The following is an 18411-nucleotide window of genomic DNA, read 5'->3' on the forward strand; positions in this document are numbered from 1 at the left end:
AAGCCCCAAACATCCCCGGCACATTCCCCACCGCGCCAGGGCTCCATCCCACCTCATCCATCGGGACAGGGAGAGCCCAATATCCCATCCACGGGGACAGGGAGAGCCCAATATCTCATCCACAGGGACAGGGAGAGCCCAATATCTCATCCACAGGGACAGGGAGAGCCCCACATCCCATCCATCGGGACAGGGAGAGCCCCACATCCCACCCCAGTGGACACCAGCAGCCCCCACAGCACCAGTGAGCCCTGCTGGCCGGGGACACTCTTGGAGAGGTACTGACAATTCCCTACGGAGAAGGTTCCCTGCTCCAGCCGGGTGCAGGGACTTGGAGAATCCCACTGTGGCCACCTGGGTGGCTCTGGGGGGCTCCACAAACTGCAGGAGGGTTACAGAAACCCTCAGGATTTATGAGGGCGGCGAGGACAGGTGACCAACAGCACCCAGCGAGTCAGCAGAACGAGGACCTTGTCCCCACAGTGTCCCCATCCTGTGCCACCCCTCAGGCTGCAGCTGCCTCATCCTCCCCAAGCGCCCTCAGAGCTGAAATTTGTCTTTTTTCCTCTGAAAAAAAAGCCCAAGACAGCCCTCAGTGGCAACACCACCTCGCCATGGCCCTGGGCAAGCTGGCAGCAAACCCAGGCTTCCCCATCCCGGGATTTTTTCGCTTTTTAGTGTTTTTCCCTATTGAAACAGCAAACAGCGGTGACGCTGGGCCCGGAGCGGGCGGATTCCCCGGAGCCCTGCAAGCCCCCAGCCTGGCCCAGCCCTCCTCTCCCTCGCCACCGTATTGCTCAAACAGCACTAGGCATGGATACAAAAATAAAACAGCTATGTGACTTAGATATATATAATTTATATATATATATTTGTATATATATTTTTGTCTATTTATAGGTGGATGGAGAAGCAGAGAAGCTGAAGCGCAATATAATGTAAAAATACTCGCTCTGCTCCCGCTGTTGAGACTCTCCCCACCTCTGACAGCCTCCCTCATGCTGCACAGAAGTTTCTGACACCTATTACTAAGGAATTATTTTAAATATTTATTCTCCCCCCCTTCTAAAATAGAAAGTAAATATATATTTGTTGAATTTTATATACAATGCGGTTTCGATACACCAATATCATTTCTTCAGACAGAGATACTGGGGCTCATTTCTCAAGTCTTTTTTTTTTTTGTGTGTTTTATTTTAATCTAAGTGCTGGGGGGGAGCGGGTGGAAATCTGAGGAGCTTTCCGACCACAGGGCTGCAAGATGGGCACCCTCTTTTGCAGCTCTGCAACCTCAGGAGAACAAGAATAAAAGCCCTCCTGGGAGAGGAAGTGTCGTTTTGATGGTAAATCCAAAATCTGGCCAAACTGTCCTCCCTGGGGGATGCCAGCCCCTCCATCCTGCATTTCCCACCCCACTGACACCAGTATAAAAATCCTTAGCTACCACTACAGTGCATGCTTGCCACAGCCAACCCCCCCCGAGCCTGGACCAGCCCCTCTGCCCCCCTTTCTCAGCCCACCCCCTCCCCAGGTACGGTCCTTCCTCCATCCATGCACGTATCAAAAGTCAGCCAGAGCCCCGGGACTGGGGATGCTCGTCCTGCTGGCCCACAATGCCGAGGAACAGAGCTCAGCCAGCTGCACCAAAACTCCTAAAAATGGGGAAAATGGGCAAACATGGCTCCCTCTAATCCCAGTCACCCAGGGAGGGGAACAGGCTCCCATCTCCAGCCCCTTCCCACAACCACGCTGGTCCTCCCCACTTGGAAATGTGCCAGCTGATGGGAATGAAGTGCAATGTTCAGTTTCTTCTTTTGCTGGCACCAGCGCGGCCAAATCTGGTCGCTGCTTCCCAGCCCTCAGTTCCTGGATCAAGCATTCCCTGACAGATCTCTAACAGGAACAACTGCACTTCCCACCTCTCCTTCCCAGCAAACGCAGGCAGAGAGGAGTCAAGATAATCAGAAACAGAAAAAAACAAACAAAAAAATTAAGCTGAAGGGGGGAAATGGGAGCAAACATCCTGTGTTCTTTAAGGGCTACCCCGTGCCCAGACAGCACAGGGATGGCTCTGGGAGAGCAGTGGGAATCCAGCCTGAATCCGGCTGCCCCCATGCCTGGGGCCAGTACCAGCTCTGGCATCACTGGTGACCAATCCCCTCTCTGCCTCAGATCCTCAAAGTCCTGCTAATGAGGTTTAAAATAAAAAGACACTGTCAAGAACATCTTGTCCCTCCCAGGAGGCACTGCTGGGGCCGCTTGGCACAGCCGGTGCCACGTTCCTCAGCTCAGAGGACAAATTTAGCTGTATCCCTCTCATCCCTTCTGACTCACGCTTTTCTGGGAAGAACAGACGCAAAGCAAAATCCTTTCACACGAGTAACCAGAGAGCAGCATCTAGAGGGACTTGAGGGAAGGGTTTCTGCGTGGTGCAGCTTTTTCTTTAAGCGATGGCACCAGAGATGGGGCAACGTGAGACATCCCCCTCCCGCACCGTGTCCCGTGTCACGCCCCACGTGCCTCGGACACGCCGAGCACAGGACCTGTCCCTCTGTCCCTCCTGCTCCTCCATGTCACGGCCCAGGGGGGAGTCATGGACAGTGAGCAAAGCAAAGCTAACAACTGGGGATGAAATAATGAAACAGAGCGATCTGTTGTGTGCAGCAGGGCCACAGCACAGGGCACACCGGTGCCTCTCCATCCCCAAATTCCCCTCAGGCTCCAGCTGCTCCCAGCCCCTTCCCCATCCTGATCCCACTTTGCCCATCCTGATCCCCCGCTCCAGCACGGCTCTAAACTCTCCCCTAGAGACACACATACCCCGACATGCAAATCTACTGAATTCTGCAAACCTATCTACCTTTGTCCTACGCTTCTCTATCTATTTATATCTCATATGTACAGTGGGTTTCACTCCAGTTCCTTGAAAAGATTTCCTTCCCAAAAAGCCCTGACTCCAGTCTGGGCCTGCAGCGAGCCCATGTGGGACATGTGGAAATCCCTGAAGGTCCAGCCTCATGGAAAAGTACCTCCAGAGAACAGCTACAGCTGAAACCAACCTAAAGCTCCAAGAACTCCCAAATCTACGTCACTGCCTGAAGCAGGAAGAGAAACCAAAATGCCAGGCGGATTTTGTCCTAATACAGACAGCAAGGTGGGAGCAGCAATGAGTCTGGAATGTGTGTCATGTCTGCATGCCACCAGACATGACTAAGCCCTGCCAGGACCGTGCCTGGGCTGCTGAGCCCAAATCCAGTGTCCTCAACACTCCCGGAGGCAGGTACAGCAAGTTGTTATTCCCTTTATATTCCCTTTACATTTATAAATCCAACCACCATCACCTCCAGCCTTCCTCCAAAGCAGGTGGCACCGAGCCAGCTGACAAGGTGACAAACACCAGATCAACAGCCCACCAGTGCCCCAAAGCAGCCTCCAAGTCACTGGTGACTGGCACAGGGCAGCAGGAATGAGAATCCTCCTGGAAAAAGCATCCCCTGCTCACACAGACACCCTGGGGGCTCACAGAGACCCCTCAGCTCGTGGGCAGACTGCAAACCATGCCAAGGTTCAGACTGGGAAGAGACACTGGGACTTTCCAGCTCCCCCATCCCACAAACCCCTCGCTCCCAGTTGCCTGTGGATGCTGTTAGTGGCAGGCACAGAAACGGGGCCCCACAAATGAGCCCTGAACACTCCCTCCCCCCCCCCCTTACCCTAACTTGCATTTTCCCTCACGTCAGCACCGCAGAACCAAAATGCCAGTGGGGCTGCATGGCAAAGTCACCTTAGGAACACGTGGACGAGAGCTCAGCAAGTCCTGCTGGAAAAGCAGGCAAAGCATTTTCCCTGCCCTTTTTCCCTGCCTGCTCCAGGACTCATTGTTGGACAGGCTGCAAGGGACAGCACCCCAGGACCACCCCTTTTCCACAGGATCTCAGTGACACCCTGGACCCACCTCTCCAGGTCACCTCCCCCAGCTCGGGGTGCCCAAATCCTGCAATCCCCATGGCGGCATGAAACTGGCACTGGAGCATCCCCACCGTGGCCAGCTCGCAGGGAGAAGCACCAGCAAGGACCCCCCAGACCTGGGCTGGCACCCCTGCAGTGACACCTCAGTAGAGCCCAGGGACAAATATCCTTGTGATGCAGAGGCATTTTTTCACGTGAGCCAGGATTTGCCAAGGGACCTAGTGGAACATCGCGTTCGCAACGTGCGAGGAGGAATTGTCCGGTTACTGGTACAGAAAGAGCCATCTACCTCAGACCAGCTTAGAAAATAAGAGAGTTTGGCCCAGGAAGATAAAAATCAAGATATATTTTGCAGCATGAAAGGAAAAAAAAAATTAAAAATGAAGAAGCAGCAGCAGCAGCAGCAACAGCAGCTGTGTTTGCAAACCACCAAAGCGACACGGAGTTCAAACAGGGGTGAAATGGGGGAAGCGTTTGGCATCGTCTGACACGGCTTCGATGTTCCAGGTCCGTGGAAGGAGAGAGGAGCAACCCTGAAGGGCATGGAAACCAGAGGGCTGGGAGAAGCGAGGAGGTTGCCAAAGCAAGAGGCGAGCCAGTCAGCCAAAGCACGGCCCGAGTCTATCGGAAGGTAACTCGGTCTAGCAGGGAAAGGAGTTAAGGATGGTTTTAGGGAGGAGCTGCTTCCACGAGGCGCCCGGGCGGGATTTCCCACTCCAGCAGCGTGGCAGGTACACGGCTGAAAGAGAGAGGGCTGCAGCTCCAGCCTCTAAAGGTCGAAGACCATGAAAAGCCCAGTGGCTCAAAACACCTGCAAAAGGAAAACAACTCTCAAAAGACTGACCCAGCAAGCCGGCATGCTCCGTCAACCTGCCCTGCACTCCAGGTCCTCTAGAGCTCCTTAAGATGGGATGGGGCACATTCCTGAGGTAGCAACCTCAAGAGCCTGAAGACAGCGCCTGGCCCATCCGAACGGGTGTCGTAAATCGTTTGGGAAGCATTCAAATGGAAAAGCAACCCTCTGTTCCAGAGGCTGAGGCAACGAGAGCAAAAGGAAGAGCCAGTCGGCCACAGCACAGGCAGCACAGAGCCTCCACGAGGGTCACCTGTCCATCAGGAGCAGCCCAGCTGAAGTGACCGGCAAGCTGAAGTTGGCCAAGCCAGGCAGAGTTTTCCCCGCTGCCGAGCGGGAGAATGGCATTAAATCAATTCAGATCCGAGCGGCTTCTAGGGAAAAACCCTAAAAACACACCCAAATAAAAGAAATTTATACAGTCATACTGTTAGCAAGGTTGAGTTCTCACTCTGAGAGTTGAGGTTCTTACATCAGGTCACTCGTCACGTCAATAGAAAGCCCTGGTGCAGGCTGGAAAGAGAGGGGCATTTCTGCCAGACCCTCCCTCCTTCCCAACACAAACCTGCTGATGGTTTGAGACCACCTACACAAAGTTGTTAAAGCTCAGAAGTATCTCGTTATCGATTTAGAGGATTCATTTTCCAGTGGTTCAAACCGTACTTAGGGCCTGGAGATTGGAAAAGACACGGTGCTCTGCTTTTGGTGGTCGCAGGTTCCCCAGCATCCTGCTGGGAGAGGAAGCCCAACCTCTAAAGAAAGGTAAATTGAGGCAGAGCAATGGACAGGCTCTGGCCTAAAAGCTCCTGGGGAGCGTGGCGTGGTCGGAGAGCCGGATCACAACCGAGAGCTCACGTCTTTCTCCAGATATCTCAGCCCTTGGAGGTTCAACCAGCAGCAAGAGCAAAAACCAAGGCAAAGCAGAATTAAAGGCGAGATTGCAGAGAATCTCTTGGCAATTCTACCTGGGAATAAACAAAAGTTTCATATGCAAATAGAGAGAGCCTGGGGCTAAAAACATGCCTACAGGCTCTCCAGCTCTCCTGACACTTTTTCTACAGCCTGAATCCACTCAAAGCAAGAATATCTACATGAAACACTCAGTGTTTTATTCCCAGGCAGGCTGGAGGGTTTAGCACTTTACCGCAGAGGAAGAACTGTGCAAACCTGGATGCAGTGGTTGATTTTACCACTTCAAACTTAAAAAAAAAAAAAAAGAAGAAAAAAACCAACTCTTAAGTATTTTAAAGGTAGGGATTGCTTGGTATCAGCACTAAGCATTTACACAGCACTCGCAGTCTGTAGGCCACCAAGTGCTTGTCCAAAGTGCTCAAATATGACTTATCCCCATTTTACAGATGGGAGAACTGAGGCACAGAGAGGTTAAGTGACTTGCCCAAGGCCACGCAGTCAGAGAGTGGAGGCAGAGCAGGAAAGTGAGCCCAGCTGTTCTCGGGTCACACCTTGCCTGCTAAAAACAAACCAAAAAAAGGCCTACGCAATCCAGAAAACCACCGGCCACCAAACCTACCCTATTCTGAAGAGGAAGTACATTCTGGTGAAGAGTTAGAACAGCATTACCGAGGGAAACGGGGCAAAGGGAGGGACACGACCCCGGCGGGTGTCACAGCCGACACAGCCGGGCTGGAGCAGGAGGAAAAAGGGGAAAACAGTGAAACCAGCAGCGACACATTTTAAGCTGGCGCGAGACGCTGGGCTTAGCTTTGCACGGAGCCATCCACGTCCATCCACAGAGCTGGGCACTTCCAGCTGCTCTCCCTGGGCTCAGCACCTGCCGACGGAGGCTTTGGGGACCACGCAGCCAAACCCCGTTCGCTCGCACGCCTGTGTCTCCCCGCTTGGCAGTTATCAGTAGAGATTAAACATCACACAGTAAGAAATCACATCGCCACGCGGCACTGAAGAACATTTGCCTGCGGTACACAGAGTGTCGGGCAGAATTAATCGAACCCACCCTCATCAAAGCTGGCGCACGCCGCACCTGGAGGGGGAAACACCTTCGGATCACAGCAGCCCCGTAGCTGTGCGCTCGCACGGCACCGAGCACACGTTACCCAGGCTCAAATGCATCTGCACACAGACAAATGGTGATTTCTCACATCTCACATTGATTCGAAGGCTCGGGGTCTTTCCGGCTTTTCCCTTTCAGAGATAGGTAAGGAAAGATGTCACGGATGGTTTTGCTGCTGTTACCTTCACATCAAAGGAGGCTGGGAAGGGGGAGGCAGGGAGATTTTCACAATTACAGCTTTCCTGGGATTATTTGGTCATGTTTTTATCATAATCAGATTCATGGGATTACCAGTTCCTGCCTGGGTTGTTAGGTTCTTGTCACTTAATTACACCCTGTGTCACTGAATTTCTTCGGCGATTGAGGGCCAGCTGCTCAATCCCACACTTCCCCCCTAAACGCGCGCTGCAGACGCAGATGTCAAAAGCTCCATCCATGCCTTTGAAGCCTAGAGATCTTTTCCAAAACCAAGGTGCAACACCCCCCTTCCCACCCCACCCAAGCTGCTTGGGGTGGGGGAGAAGTGGATGTGAGGAACACCCAGCCCAAAGCATCCTCCCCAGAGCATCCCCCGGCTCCCCCCAGCTCGTCCCCGCCGTGAGCCGCCAAACCCCTCGGAGAGGCGACAGCGTAGGGGTGTCCCCCCCTCCTTCCCATCACCTCCGTCCCCCCGTGGTGTGACACCAGCTCCCTCCACCGCTCCTGTTCAACCTCCTGGGCCCAGCGCTAGGCTAGAGCAGGGTGGCGTGTCCGCTGGTGTCATCGTGGTCCACGCTGTTGAGAATGGCTGTCTGGTCTTCAGGGAGCTGCCGGTGGCAGAGGTCGTCCTTCAGCGCTGAGAGCCGGGCGAAGGGGTCCTGACGAGGGTGTCTCTTCTTCTTGCGGAGGCAGACAGCTTCGTCAGGCGACAGTACCTGAGAGCTGGGAGGGTGCTGAACCTGGGAGGCAGAGCCGTCTGGGAAGGGGGGAGAGAAGGCAGATGGGACCGGAGCCAGCAGCAGGCAGAGCAGAGCGCTTTGCTTGCTGTGAAAGGGAGGTGACAACAAGCCTGGCCCTGAACCCACAGCGTGGCAAGAAAGGAGAACGTTGGGCATCAGGAAAAAAGAAATTAATGCTCAAAATCCAAACAAATGACTGGAGATGGGAGATGCATGGAAAGGACTCAGTTTGGAGGAGCAAAAGAGGAACAATCTGCAGGCAAGCAGCCCGGGGAGCCATCCCTTTGGGAGGCAGGGAACAAGGGCAGCATCCAGGAATGGGCTTGGAGACCCCCAGCGCTGGAGCCGGCAGGGACCTGCCCGAGCTCTGCTCACAGCAGGACACAGGGAATGCTGTTGGGGACTGCGGGGTCCTCGCACTCACTGGGTTGTTTTCTGGATTTCGAGGAGCCCTTGGATGACTTTTTGGGCTTCTTTATCCGCTGGTATTTCAGAGCTTCGAGCCTCTCAGGTGCAGCAGCGTCCCCGGGCGGAGATGGACATTTTCTAGGAAGGAAAAGCAGACACGCGCCGTCAGCGGCTCCCGGCCACGCTCGAGCCTCTGGACGTCCCCGGTGGGGGATTGGCCGATCCCAGCCGGCTCTGCCGTGGAAAAGGAAGAGGTGAGAAACCCAGGGCCGAGGGAGCAGGGCCAGCCAGGCGTGCCAGAGCGCGGGATGGAGGAAGTGAGGCGTCCCCGCTGTCCCCCTACGTCTCCTTCAGGTTTCCGAGCGGCACCGCGCCCCAGCCGGTGCCACCGGCCACGTCCAACACGGGCACCCCCAGCTCACCTGCCTGCCATGCCAACACTGCTAAACAAAACAGGACGGGGCAGATCCTATGTCCGATAAGGCATTTCTGGGAAGTGGTAGGAAACCCCTTGGGATGGAGGAGAGAGAGAAAGAGACAGGCAGAAGCGGCACGGCAGCATCGAGACGGGCACCACGAGCCACCCGGGGCGGACAACACCGGCGCCACAAACAGCAGGGAGCCAGGATCCTGCTGGCCCTGCTCCCACAGCCAGAAAAACCAGGGGCCACATGACAGACAGGGACACCAAGGGGACACACCGACAGAGCTGGGACAGGTACCTCGTTCCCAGGTCCCTGTGAGAAGCGACAACAGAAACGCGACAGCACGGGAGCATCTGCTCCTGGAACAGCGAGAGGCTGGGAGCTGGAAATGGAAACACTGACAAGGTTTTATTGCGAGGACAAGGAGGGGATTTGCAAAGGGGTGCTTCCTGCAGGAGAGCCAGCAGGTGCAAGGGATATTTTATCAGCTGTACCCCCTGAGGCACTCTTCTACAGGAACCAGCTCAAGGTGCAGTATCCTCCCCTTTGCAAAGAGATTTTTTGTTTTATTTTCTTCACTGTACCTGTTTTTCCCATCCAAGGCCTGGAAAGCACGACTGCTGTAGAGAGCAGAGCATTAGAGGAAAACCTTTTCCTTAGGAGAGCGGGCAGTCCAGCTCTTATCTACAACACATCACAGCATCCCCCTTCTTGCTGCTTTCCCATCTCCTTCCCCCTCTGCATTTAACTTCCACAACCCTCCAAGAGTCACCAACTCCTAATGCCACAGAAGAAGTCTGAGGCCACAGATGATAACCTGGGATAAACCCAAGCCACCTGCAGACAAGGTGTCCAGAGGTGACAGGAAGCCTCCACAAAGCACCTTTCACTGCGATAAAGCCAATGCTTTAAGCCAGGCTCCAATGAGGAAAGGAGATTTAAACCAGCCTGCCTGCACCCTTCAGAGGAGGAGATGACTCTTCTGCTCTCACAACTTGGTCACAAGAGCCACACAGAGGACAGTGCTGACGGCAGCTCCTGCATCGGTCTGTGAGCGGGGCAGGGATCAGCAAACCCCGCAAGCCACAGGCAGCAGGAGGGCAGGCGGAGCCACCTCAGCTGGCTGCAAGAGGCAACATCAGTTCCTTCGGACTCCTGCTTCAGCAGAGAACCACTGAGGTTGATGTCACCCTGTCTGTCAGCACGGTGTGCCCCATCCAGCATTGCAAAAACACCGTGGCTGCTGGCCAGAGCAGCAGGGAAGGGCAAGAACATGGGCTGGAGCACAGACCCTACACTCTCGGGCTGTGGTACCAGAGTACACCCACCCACAGAGAGTTTGGAGCTCCTCATCTTCCCTGGGGTCCAGGCAGAGCCTGGCTGGCACTGAAGACACCCTGCAGGCTTTCCCCCATGGGTGCCCACGTGTGCCACCACTGCAGAGCACAGTGCGACAGCAGCGCTTCCCATCCATCATCCCAAGCGTCTCCAGGGCGGTGAAATTTCAGCTGGAGTGCACAGGCAAGGAGCTCCCAGGAGATTTTTCCCCTTGGGGAGCAGAAGGGTTTTCGGTTTTTTTGAAGATGAGTGTGATTGCGAAGCTTCTCAGTGCTGCTGGCAGCATCGGAGAGCACCCAGGGAAGTACAGCGTGAGGTGAAGAAGCAGCTGAGGTGCAGCAGACGCAAAAGAAACCCAAACACTGGGCACAGAAGAGCTCCTTTTCATGTTTTCCAACGCAACAAAGACGTCAAGGTACGGAGAGCTCCCGGAGAGCCTCTGTTCCAGCTCCCAGAAAACCTCTGTTGCAGCTCCCAGCAGAGCATCACATCAGCCGAAGATGAAGCAGCTCATTAGACATGCCGGGAGTCCCGCTGGCTGGATCCAAGCTTTTCCTTGTCAGGAGGACGACGTTTACATTTGCAGAGCTCAAACACCTTCCCAAGTGCAACCAGCCTCCTGTGAGAGGTGCTGCCAGCAGCAGCTCTACCCTCTGAGAGGAACCAACACAGCCAGCCACGCTCATGCTGGCTGAAGGCAGGAGCACAGCGACCCACAGGTCACAGCACAGCATTCCCTGCAGCAATTCCTGCCTGAACGGCCAGTAACAGGCTTTTCCCATTTAAAGCCACCATGCTGGGGCTGCACAGGAGTTACAGTCCTGCAGGTACCTGGCTAACAGTGACTTCAGCGGCTCCAGCTGCATTGCCCATGGAGCTCACGTGTGCCAAGCCCTGGACACCACCGAGCTCGGTGATCCTGCCACCATCCTGCCCACCAGCACCTGCCTTCTTCCACCTCTTCCCACCACCCAGACAGCTTTGCCACTGTTATTAAAGCTCAGCTTGTAAAAGTCTCCTGCTCTTTCCACTCTTTTTTCTTTCTAGGAAGAAGCTATTGTGGCATGCTGACAAAATTAGACAGATTTACACGAGGGATTATGAGGAAATTGCCTGAAGCTCATTTCCACTACTTCTCCGTAATTGGACTCGTATTTATACACACAAACATAAACAGTGAGTGCACTGAACCCATGTGTCACCACAAATACTGTCTGACCTCTGGCAAGGCAGAGATACAGAGGACAAAACGATGCTACTCAGCAGCCAAATTTTTATCTGCTCTACCCGCCCTTTATCTCTTCAAAGGGCTCCGATTCCTGCAAATTAATTTTCATTTTAAGCTCAGCCAAAAGCCTCTTCCTGCCCCCAGAGTTCACATTTTGGGCAGTTGCCCACGCACGAGGGAGATCTTGAATGCCAACAGATGAGATGTTCAGTGAGGCGGGTGAACTTCTTCTGGAAACTTCGGTGTAGAGCCAAGCAAAGGAGCTTTGAGAAGCCCACGTGAACTCCTGGCACAAACCTTCTGCCAGGCAGCACCAACACCTGGAGCAGCAGTTTTCCTCAAGTCTTCAAAGGAAAACCCTTCTGCATGAGCAAGTGTCTGGACTGCATGGACTGGGAGGTACTGGAGAGGCCACAAAGGTACTGAAGGATGTCCAAGAGTCCCAGGACAGGAAAAGGAAGCAGGGGAGAAGAAGTATCCAGCCCAACACACATCTCAGCTGCTCTTCTTCAAATGTCCTTCCATGTACAAAGCAAAGATATAAGGGAGAAGACCCCTGAGAGCACCACTGGCCTCTTTCCACCCAAAAGGGGAACCCATATAAAGGAAGGGTCCAGGAGATTCAAGGACAATATACATATATTTATATATATTTAACCTCATGGAGGTGTCAGCACACATTCCCTGTCTCCTCCTCTCCTTGAGCCAAGACATTGACATCCAGGAATCGTTTGGGCATGTTAGAGCATCCACTTGGATATAGCAGAGTATCCACTTGAAAGGAGCCCACCACGTCCTTCAACCCTTCATCCTCCTCACATGAAGAGCTCAACTCTCCTACAAGAGGCTCCTGCAAGTCAGAATTCCCACTCTGCTCCGAGGCAGCACTGGCTGCCGCCTCCATCCCAGAACGCTTGGGATCCTTCAGCACAAGGGGTGCCAGAAAAACACCGCGGTGACGGCCCCAGCCCAGGGCTGCTGCTGCTGCCAAGGCACCGCCAGGAGGGAGGGAGGAAGGGGCTGGTCACAGCGGGGAGCACACCGGAGAAGGGGGGCCCTTCTACAGGTTTGTAGACACCACAACTCATCTACACAACGGACTTCACCACCATGCTGACGGAGAGGAGAGAGGGCGAGGGCAATGGGGCCGGGCTGGACAGGAAGAGGGGGATACAGTCATGGGGAAGGGGAGGGGAGAGAGGAAGATAAATGAAAAACAGGAGTGAGAAAATATATTTAAGGAAATTAAAGAGACTGAAAATAAAAATAAAATAATAATAATAATAATAATAATAATAATAATTAAGAAAAGAAAAAACGCACTCAGACAAGCGGACTCACAACTTCTCCAAGCGGAAGGAGGCATGGAACACATGCAGAGGATCAGCACATGGACAGTCTTTAAAGGGGAACCTGTTTTCTTTCAAGCGGCGAGCGAGGGCTGCGGCTCCTCCCGCACGCCTGGCGCCGACGTCCCTTCGTCACTCAACGCTACGCCACGGCCAAGCCCCCCAGCTCCCAGCACTGGCAGTGCTGCCCTGGCAAGGGGGGCCTGGGGAGGCCCCCCAGGACAGGCTGCCGTGCCGAGGGGCAGGGGAGCTTGGTGCCTTGTCTGTGGTTTTTGGGTTTCCCTTTGCAGGGAGACGACAGCCCCCTTTTCCCTGTCCCGAGATGCGCGCCGCATCCTAAGTGAAGAAGATGGGAGAACTCCTCGTGCTGGCTCAGTAATGGCATCATTTATCCCTGCCCATCCATAAAAACTTCCTGAGCTTCACCCAGCAAAAGCCACCATGCTGCAGCACGGAGCTCACATGCTGCCTGCCCCTCTCCTCTCAGCTTTTAATGCTGCAGTAGAGAAATCTGGCTGGTCTGGTATAAAATCCCTGTGCTCCACACGCACTGACAATTTTATGACCCCAAATCATCAAGAAATTACTTGGCTGGGCTCTCTACGGGATTCCTCACTTTAAAGTGAGATTTATTCTTCTGGCTTCCCCTTTTCGGGGATAATGACTCTGGAGCCGCTGCTGTGACTGCAGCTCCCAGCAGCATCCTGGAGTAGGACACGCAGCTGCTCCCATCCTGCTGGGCAGTGTGACCCTGCTCCTCAAAATCCATCAGTCCATGGCAGCCAGCACTGGAGCCAGCCAGGATCTGTGCAAGAGCCTCACCAAACTCAGACACGAGCTTGGACTCACCTGTGCTGTGCTAAAGCCACGCCCGCTCGTGTCCCTAATGCTGCCGGAGCAGGGAAGAGCCACAAAGCAAGAACAAACAGCCACATCCTTGTTGAGGGCTTCCCCATTTCCCAAAAAGCCTGGCACAGCCCAGACCTCACCAAGGCTTGGTGCCAGCTTTGCTCCTCATGGGACACCAAGGAAAAACAGAAAGAGAAAGCGACCAAGTGCTCAAGAGCTTTGGAGCTGCAAGGCTCAAACGGGATGGGTTTTGTCATGCCAAGAGGATGGCTCCTCCACAGAACACACATCCTGTCCCTGCTCCCAAAACCCCCTCCTCACCAGTCCTGCTCTCCCCACCCCAGGACAACCCTCCAGGTCAGCTGGAGGAATTCCCCTCTCCTGGAAACATCCCCCTGATCTCTCCAGGCATCCCACCTCTCTCACGAGGCTCTTTTCCAGCCCAACAAGGCTCCTCAGGCTGTTGGAGAATATCAGCCAGGACCTTGACTCTTCCCAACGAAGGCAGCAAAGCTTAACCTTTTTCATAAGGTCTGTCCTAAGGAAGTTTGGGCATGGCCAGGCCCTAGAAACAAGCCCATCTACAATCCCATCTCTCCTTTCATAACCAGCCTGGCTGATGGCCAAACAGGTCAGTGTTGCCAATCCTCTGGGTCACAAATTACTATTATCCCATCTGGATTTGGCAGTTTTAGTGATATTCTTCTGCTTTTAAGGTCTGAAAACCATCTCCAAATTACTCCATCCCAGTTCCAGAAATGCCCATGGCCATCTAGGAAACCAGCCCCATGAAGGCAGCCCAAGAGGAATTTTCTTGGAAGAGTCTTTCAAGATCTGCTTAGGGCTGTTTGATTACAGCTGGGTCAGAAGAAGTCAAAGATTTCTCGAAGTAGAATTTCAGGAAGGGAAGGATTTTACGAAGACTGCGCATGTGATGGGAAGGAAAGAACACCTTTCTGGCAGCCTGAGACCATAGTTCTGCTGCTGCCAAGCATACAATCTATCTCGGGAGAAAGACTTCTGCCCTTTTCCATGATTGAGGAGACTTTGGAAAAAGAAAACAGATCCAGGCACTGCTGGAAACAGAAGTCCATGTGCTGGACTGCAGCTGGAGACTGATTTTTGGAGCCCACTCTGAGCACACTGTCTGCAGCTGGCTGCTCCCGACATGGCTGGTTTTCCTGCCTTTCGTGGGCTCCTTCTGGTTTGGATCATCCAGGACAACCCCACCTCAACACACGCCTCCCTAACACCACATAACCCTTGCGCACCCTGGAAAGGAAAGGCGGCCCCTTCCAGGAAAGGAAGGGTGGCCCCAGGGAGACGGCAGCTCGGCTCATCCCAAACCCCAGCCCCGAAGGCAGGGGAGCAGCGTGTGCTGCTGGGAGCGGAAACCCAAAAGCCACAGAGACTGTGCATCCAGAGGTGTTTCCTAGTGTTTTCGGATTCCTTATTCCCCTTTAAAGGAAGAGATGGTATTGGAAAAGCCCCTTCCGTGTCCCCTGTCATGCCCCGCTCCCGGCCACCCTCCACAGCACCCACACCATCCTTTCGGACATGGATCACCCTTACCTATTGAGCTGAGGAGAAGCTTGTCTCGACAACACTGCCCAGATAGCTGAGATTAATCAAAAACAAAGCAGTTATCAACACCCGCAAGGAGCCGAGCTCCGCAACACATCAGCACGTCAACAACTCCAAAAAGGAAAAAGGAGGGAAAGAAACCAAACTGAAACACAAACGAAACGAGGCTGGAGAAGAAAGGGGGAAAGAAACAGAAGAGAAAGGAAAAGAAGAAACGAAAACGATAATCAACAAAGCGAATGGATACACTGCATAAAAGCACAGACAACAGTGCTGCTCTAACACGGCTCTGTCCTGGAGCTGGCTCTCCTTGGCATGCCCTGCTAGGAGACGTGGACCTGTGACTACATCCCTAACTGCATCGCTCCGTAGCTGGGTTTTCCAGAGGCACACAGAAGTCATTTCAGGCTCGTTCAGCTGCTCTCCCTCCCCATCCTCTCTCCCCTGAGCCCTCCTTCCTTCCGTTCGGTGCCGGAGGGATTTGCTAAGGCCATAACGCTTCCAGGTACCAGAGGGCGGGAGTGAAATGCGGAGGGCACTGCGGGGTGAAACGCTGCCTCCCCCCTCCCCAAAACACAGCCTCTTCTCCAAACGCCTCCGACCGCGCTGGCTCCGCAGGGCTGGGAGCCCCAGCCCCCGACTCCTCTCTGCCACAAGCCGGAGGAGGGGGTTCAACCCCACCAGACAAGAAGCCAGAATGAAGCGAGACGAAAGGATGGGACGAAAGCACGGCTACGGGGTCTAAGGTGCTGTGAAAGACGGAAGGAAAGAGGAGAAATAGAGAGAAAGAGAGACGCTTTTGCCTGGAGCAACCCTGGTACCTGGAAAACCAGCCGCTACTGTCTAGTGCAGCCACATCCCTCTTTAGGGCAGGATCTGAGCGTGCCGGCAGCCTCCCGATCTCCGCTGGGCTTAGTTTATTTTTATTTTTCCTCCTCTCCTGACATGCTGCTGGTGTGGCTAAGTCCTTGATCTCTCCCTGCCCGCGTCCTGGGGCTGCAGCATCCCTTTTGCAGGTGGGGCGGTGACCGTGATAGCTGTTTCTGTCATGCATTAAAGCTCTCTAGACTCCACGGGAAGGAAGAGGAGGAAGACAGAGGCGCGGCGGCGGCGGCCCTAACGTTCGAAGAAAGCCAAGAGCCAGCAGCTAGAAGAGGAAACAACCTCCAGTGACACCAGGACACTTACCTAAGAGAGCCAGGTCTTTGTACACCTGGTAGACGGCCCGTAGCCCGAGTCACGGCGCTCCCAGATTCCCAAGGGACCGGGAAGGTCGCCTGCCTAAAACCCAGCGCTCTCGGGCAGCGGCCATGCAACCCATGCCCGTGGCACCAGCCTCTGCCTAGCAAAGCCCGCGGGACGCCGTCTCCAAAAGGGATGCTGCAGCGTGCCCAGAAAGACCCTACCAGTTGGGATGGTGATGGCAGGGAGGGAGTCAGAGGGAGTGGGTGAGGCAGGGTGGGGGAAGCCAGGAAGGGGGCGGGGGGGGTCACCACGGGGCTCACGCACTTACCCCGTGGCGGCTACCGTGGTGGTGGATGTCGGCTCCGGTTGGAGAATCTCCTCGCCAGCCCTCCTCGGAGAAGGGATGTCTCCGAAAACATCCATGGTGTCCACGGGCAGGGAGGAGCCCTGGGAGTTGGAGAAGCCGGTGCCCACGGGGGTGAAGGCGGTGGTCGGTCGGAAGCTGGGGCTGTCTCCGCGGCTGCTTGGCGCCGGAGATCCCGTGGAGGACGGCGTGGATTTGCGGGAGAAGCTGACGGCCGCGGGCGGCTGCAGCGTGATCTCCGACACCTCCGCCTGCTGGATGAGCCCCGGGCGGGGCCGGGCGCGGGCGGTCAGCTCCGGGGAGCTGTTGCGGGAGCTCAGGGGACTTTGGGTCAGAGGAGAAAGCCTTGAAGGTTGTAGCACCACCTGATGTAAACTGGGCTCAGCCCTCCTGACCTGCCGAGGGCTGGGCCGAGGTCGGGGTTGGGGCTCGTACCACCTGGTGTCCAGGCTGAATGTGCTTGTGCCGCTGGGGCCGACGGGCTCGGACGGTTCGTGGTAAGGCAACACGGGTATGCCCATACCTTGGCTGGTATGTCTTAGCTGCCCTTGACATCCCATGGGTTGCATAGGTTTGTCCTGCCACTTGGTGGTAGTGGGCACGGAGGATTGACCCCTGCCCGGTGACTTGCCGGTCCAGCTCTTTGGTGCCTCCAGGGGCAGGATGCCCGAGTAGGACGCGGGGACCACCTGGAGGGAGGAGGGGGGCGGCCCCCGAGGAAGGCAGCCCGTGGGCTGGGAGCCCTCGGCTGCCTCGCAGGGCTGGAGCTGGTGGGGGAACGGCGCAGGGGCCAGCTCCAGGCTGCCAAAGGGGAACTCGGCCCTGCCCCAGGGCTCGGGGGACCGGCCCCCCGTGGGGGTCTGGGCCAGGGGCAGCGTGCTGTTGGAGGCGTTCTCCCCGTTCTCCTCGGGGATGGTGGGGTGTCCGAAGGGCCCCTCGGGGGGCAGCGGCGGGGAGGACATGACCGAGCTCAGTGGGCTGACTTCTGGCATGTAGAAGGGCGGTGGGTCCACCTCCCCGGGGCTGCTGCTGCTGAGGTAACCGTAAAACTGGTGGTGGAAAGCCCGGGGGGCCGGTGGGCGGGCCTGGCCAGTGGCCTGCAGGGCGCCGGGACCCTCCAGCGCCCGGTGGAACCGGGGGCTGTATGCTGGTGGCTGAAGGTAGGACTCCTGGCTGGAGGAGAGAGGGGTGAGCTGGGCTTTCAGGGCGGTCACGGAGGTGGGGACGACGGGGTCATCGTTCTCCTCGTCCGACTGCCTGAACTCGGGGTACATGTCCGTCTCCTCCACGAAGGGGAAGCCCTCGATCCGCCGTGTCTTCAGGGAGGGCTCCATCTCCGCCGGGTCCATGACGAAGCGTCCGTCCGGCCCGCGGCTGATGAGCTCGATCGGGGTGGTGGCCTCGGCTTCAGCCTCCGCCTTGGAGACGCTGTACTTCTTGCTGCTGATGGCTCGTTTGGTCTTCTTGTAAAGGGAGAGCTCCTTCTCCTTGGTGGGGCTCAGCATCCGCTTGGCCTGCGGGCCCTGGTCGTCAGAGGACTCCGAGGGGGGACGGAGTGTGCGGATGCTCTCAGGACTCACCTTGCCGGAAGACAACCTGGACCACAGGGGAGAAAAACCGAGAGAGGGGACCGTCACCCGGAGCAGAAAGGAGGCCTTCTCGCCCAGAAGAACAACTCTGGATCCAGAAAACAAAGTGCTACCAGCTCTCAAAAGTGGAACCGCTGGGAGAAACTGGCAGGGGCTAACCAGGATGGCAGAGTCTGGCCAGCAGCAGTGCACAACATCCCTGCTCCTTGGGAGGGCAGCTCGGAACACTCGGGGCAGAAAGCTCACACCAATACCTTGCAATAAGCTCCACCAACACCCCAGCACCTCGCAACAAGCTCC

At 55.5% G+C, this 18411-nt stretch overlaps 1 protein-coding gene across 1 annotated transcript in view; it reads right to left on the reverse strand.

The window, feature by feature from the left end:
• Positions 1–7585: 7585 nt before the first annotated feature.
• The window catches only part of IGSF9B (immunoglobulin superfamily member 9B), a gene marked incomplete at both ends in the record, with an annotated part of 39299 nt that continues 28473 nt past the window's right edge, over positions 7586–18411 (reverse strand). Inside the window, 3 exons of the mRNA XM_082296928.1 lie at positions 7586–7809; positions 8217–8338; positions 16487–18118. Coding sequence (XP_082153054.1) covers positions 7586–7809; positions 8217–8338; positions 16487–18118 — 1978 coding nt within the window. The remainder of the gene's footprint in view (positions 7810–8216; positions 8339–16486; positions 18119–18411) is intronic.

The sequence above is a fragment of the Coloeus monedula genome (assembly GCF_965178545.1).
Source record: "Coloeus monedula genome assembly, chromosome: 25".
In the NCBI taxonomy this organism is placed as follows: domain Eukaryota; kingdom Metazoa; phylum Chordata; class Aves; order Passeriformes; family Corvidae; genus Coloeus; species Coloeus monedula.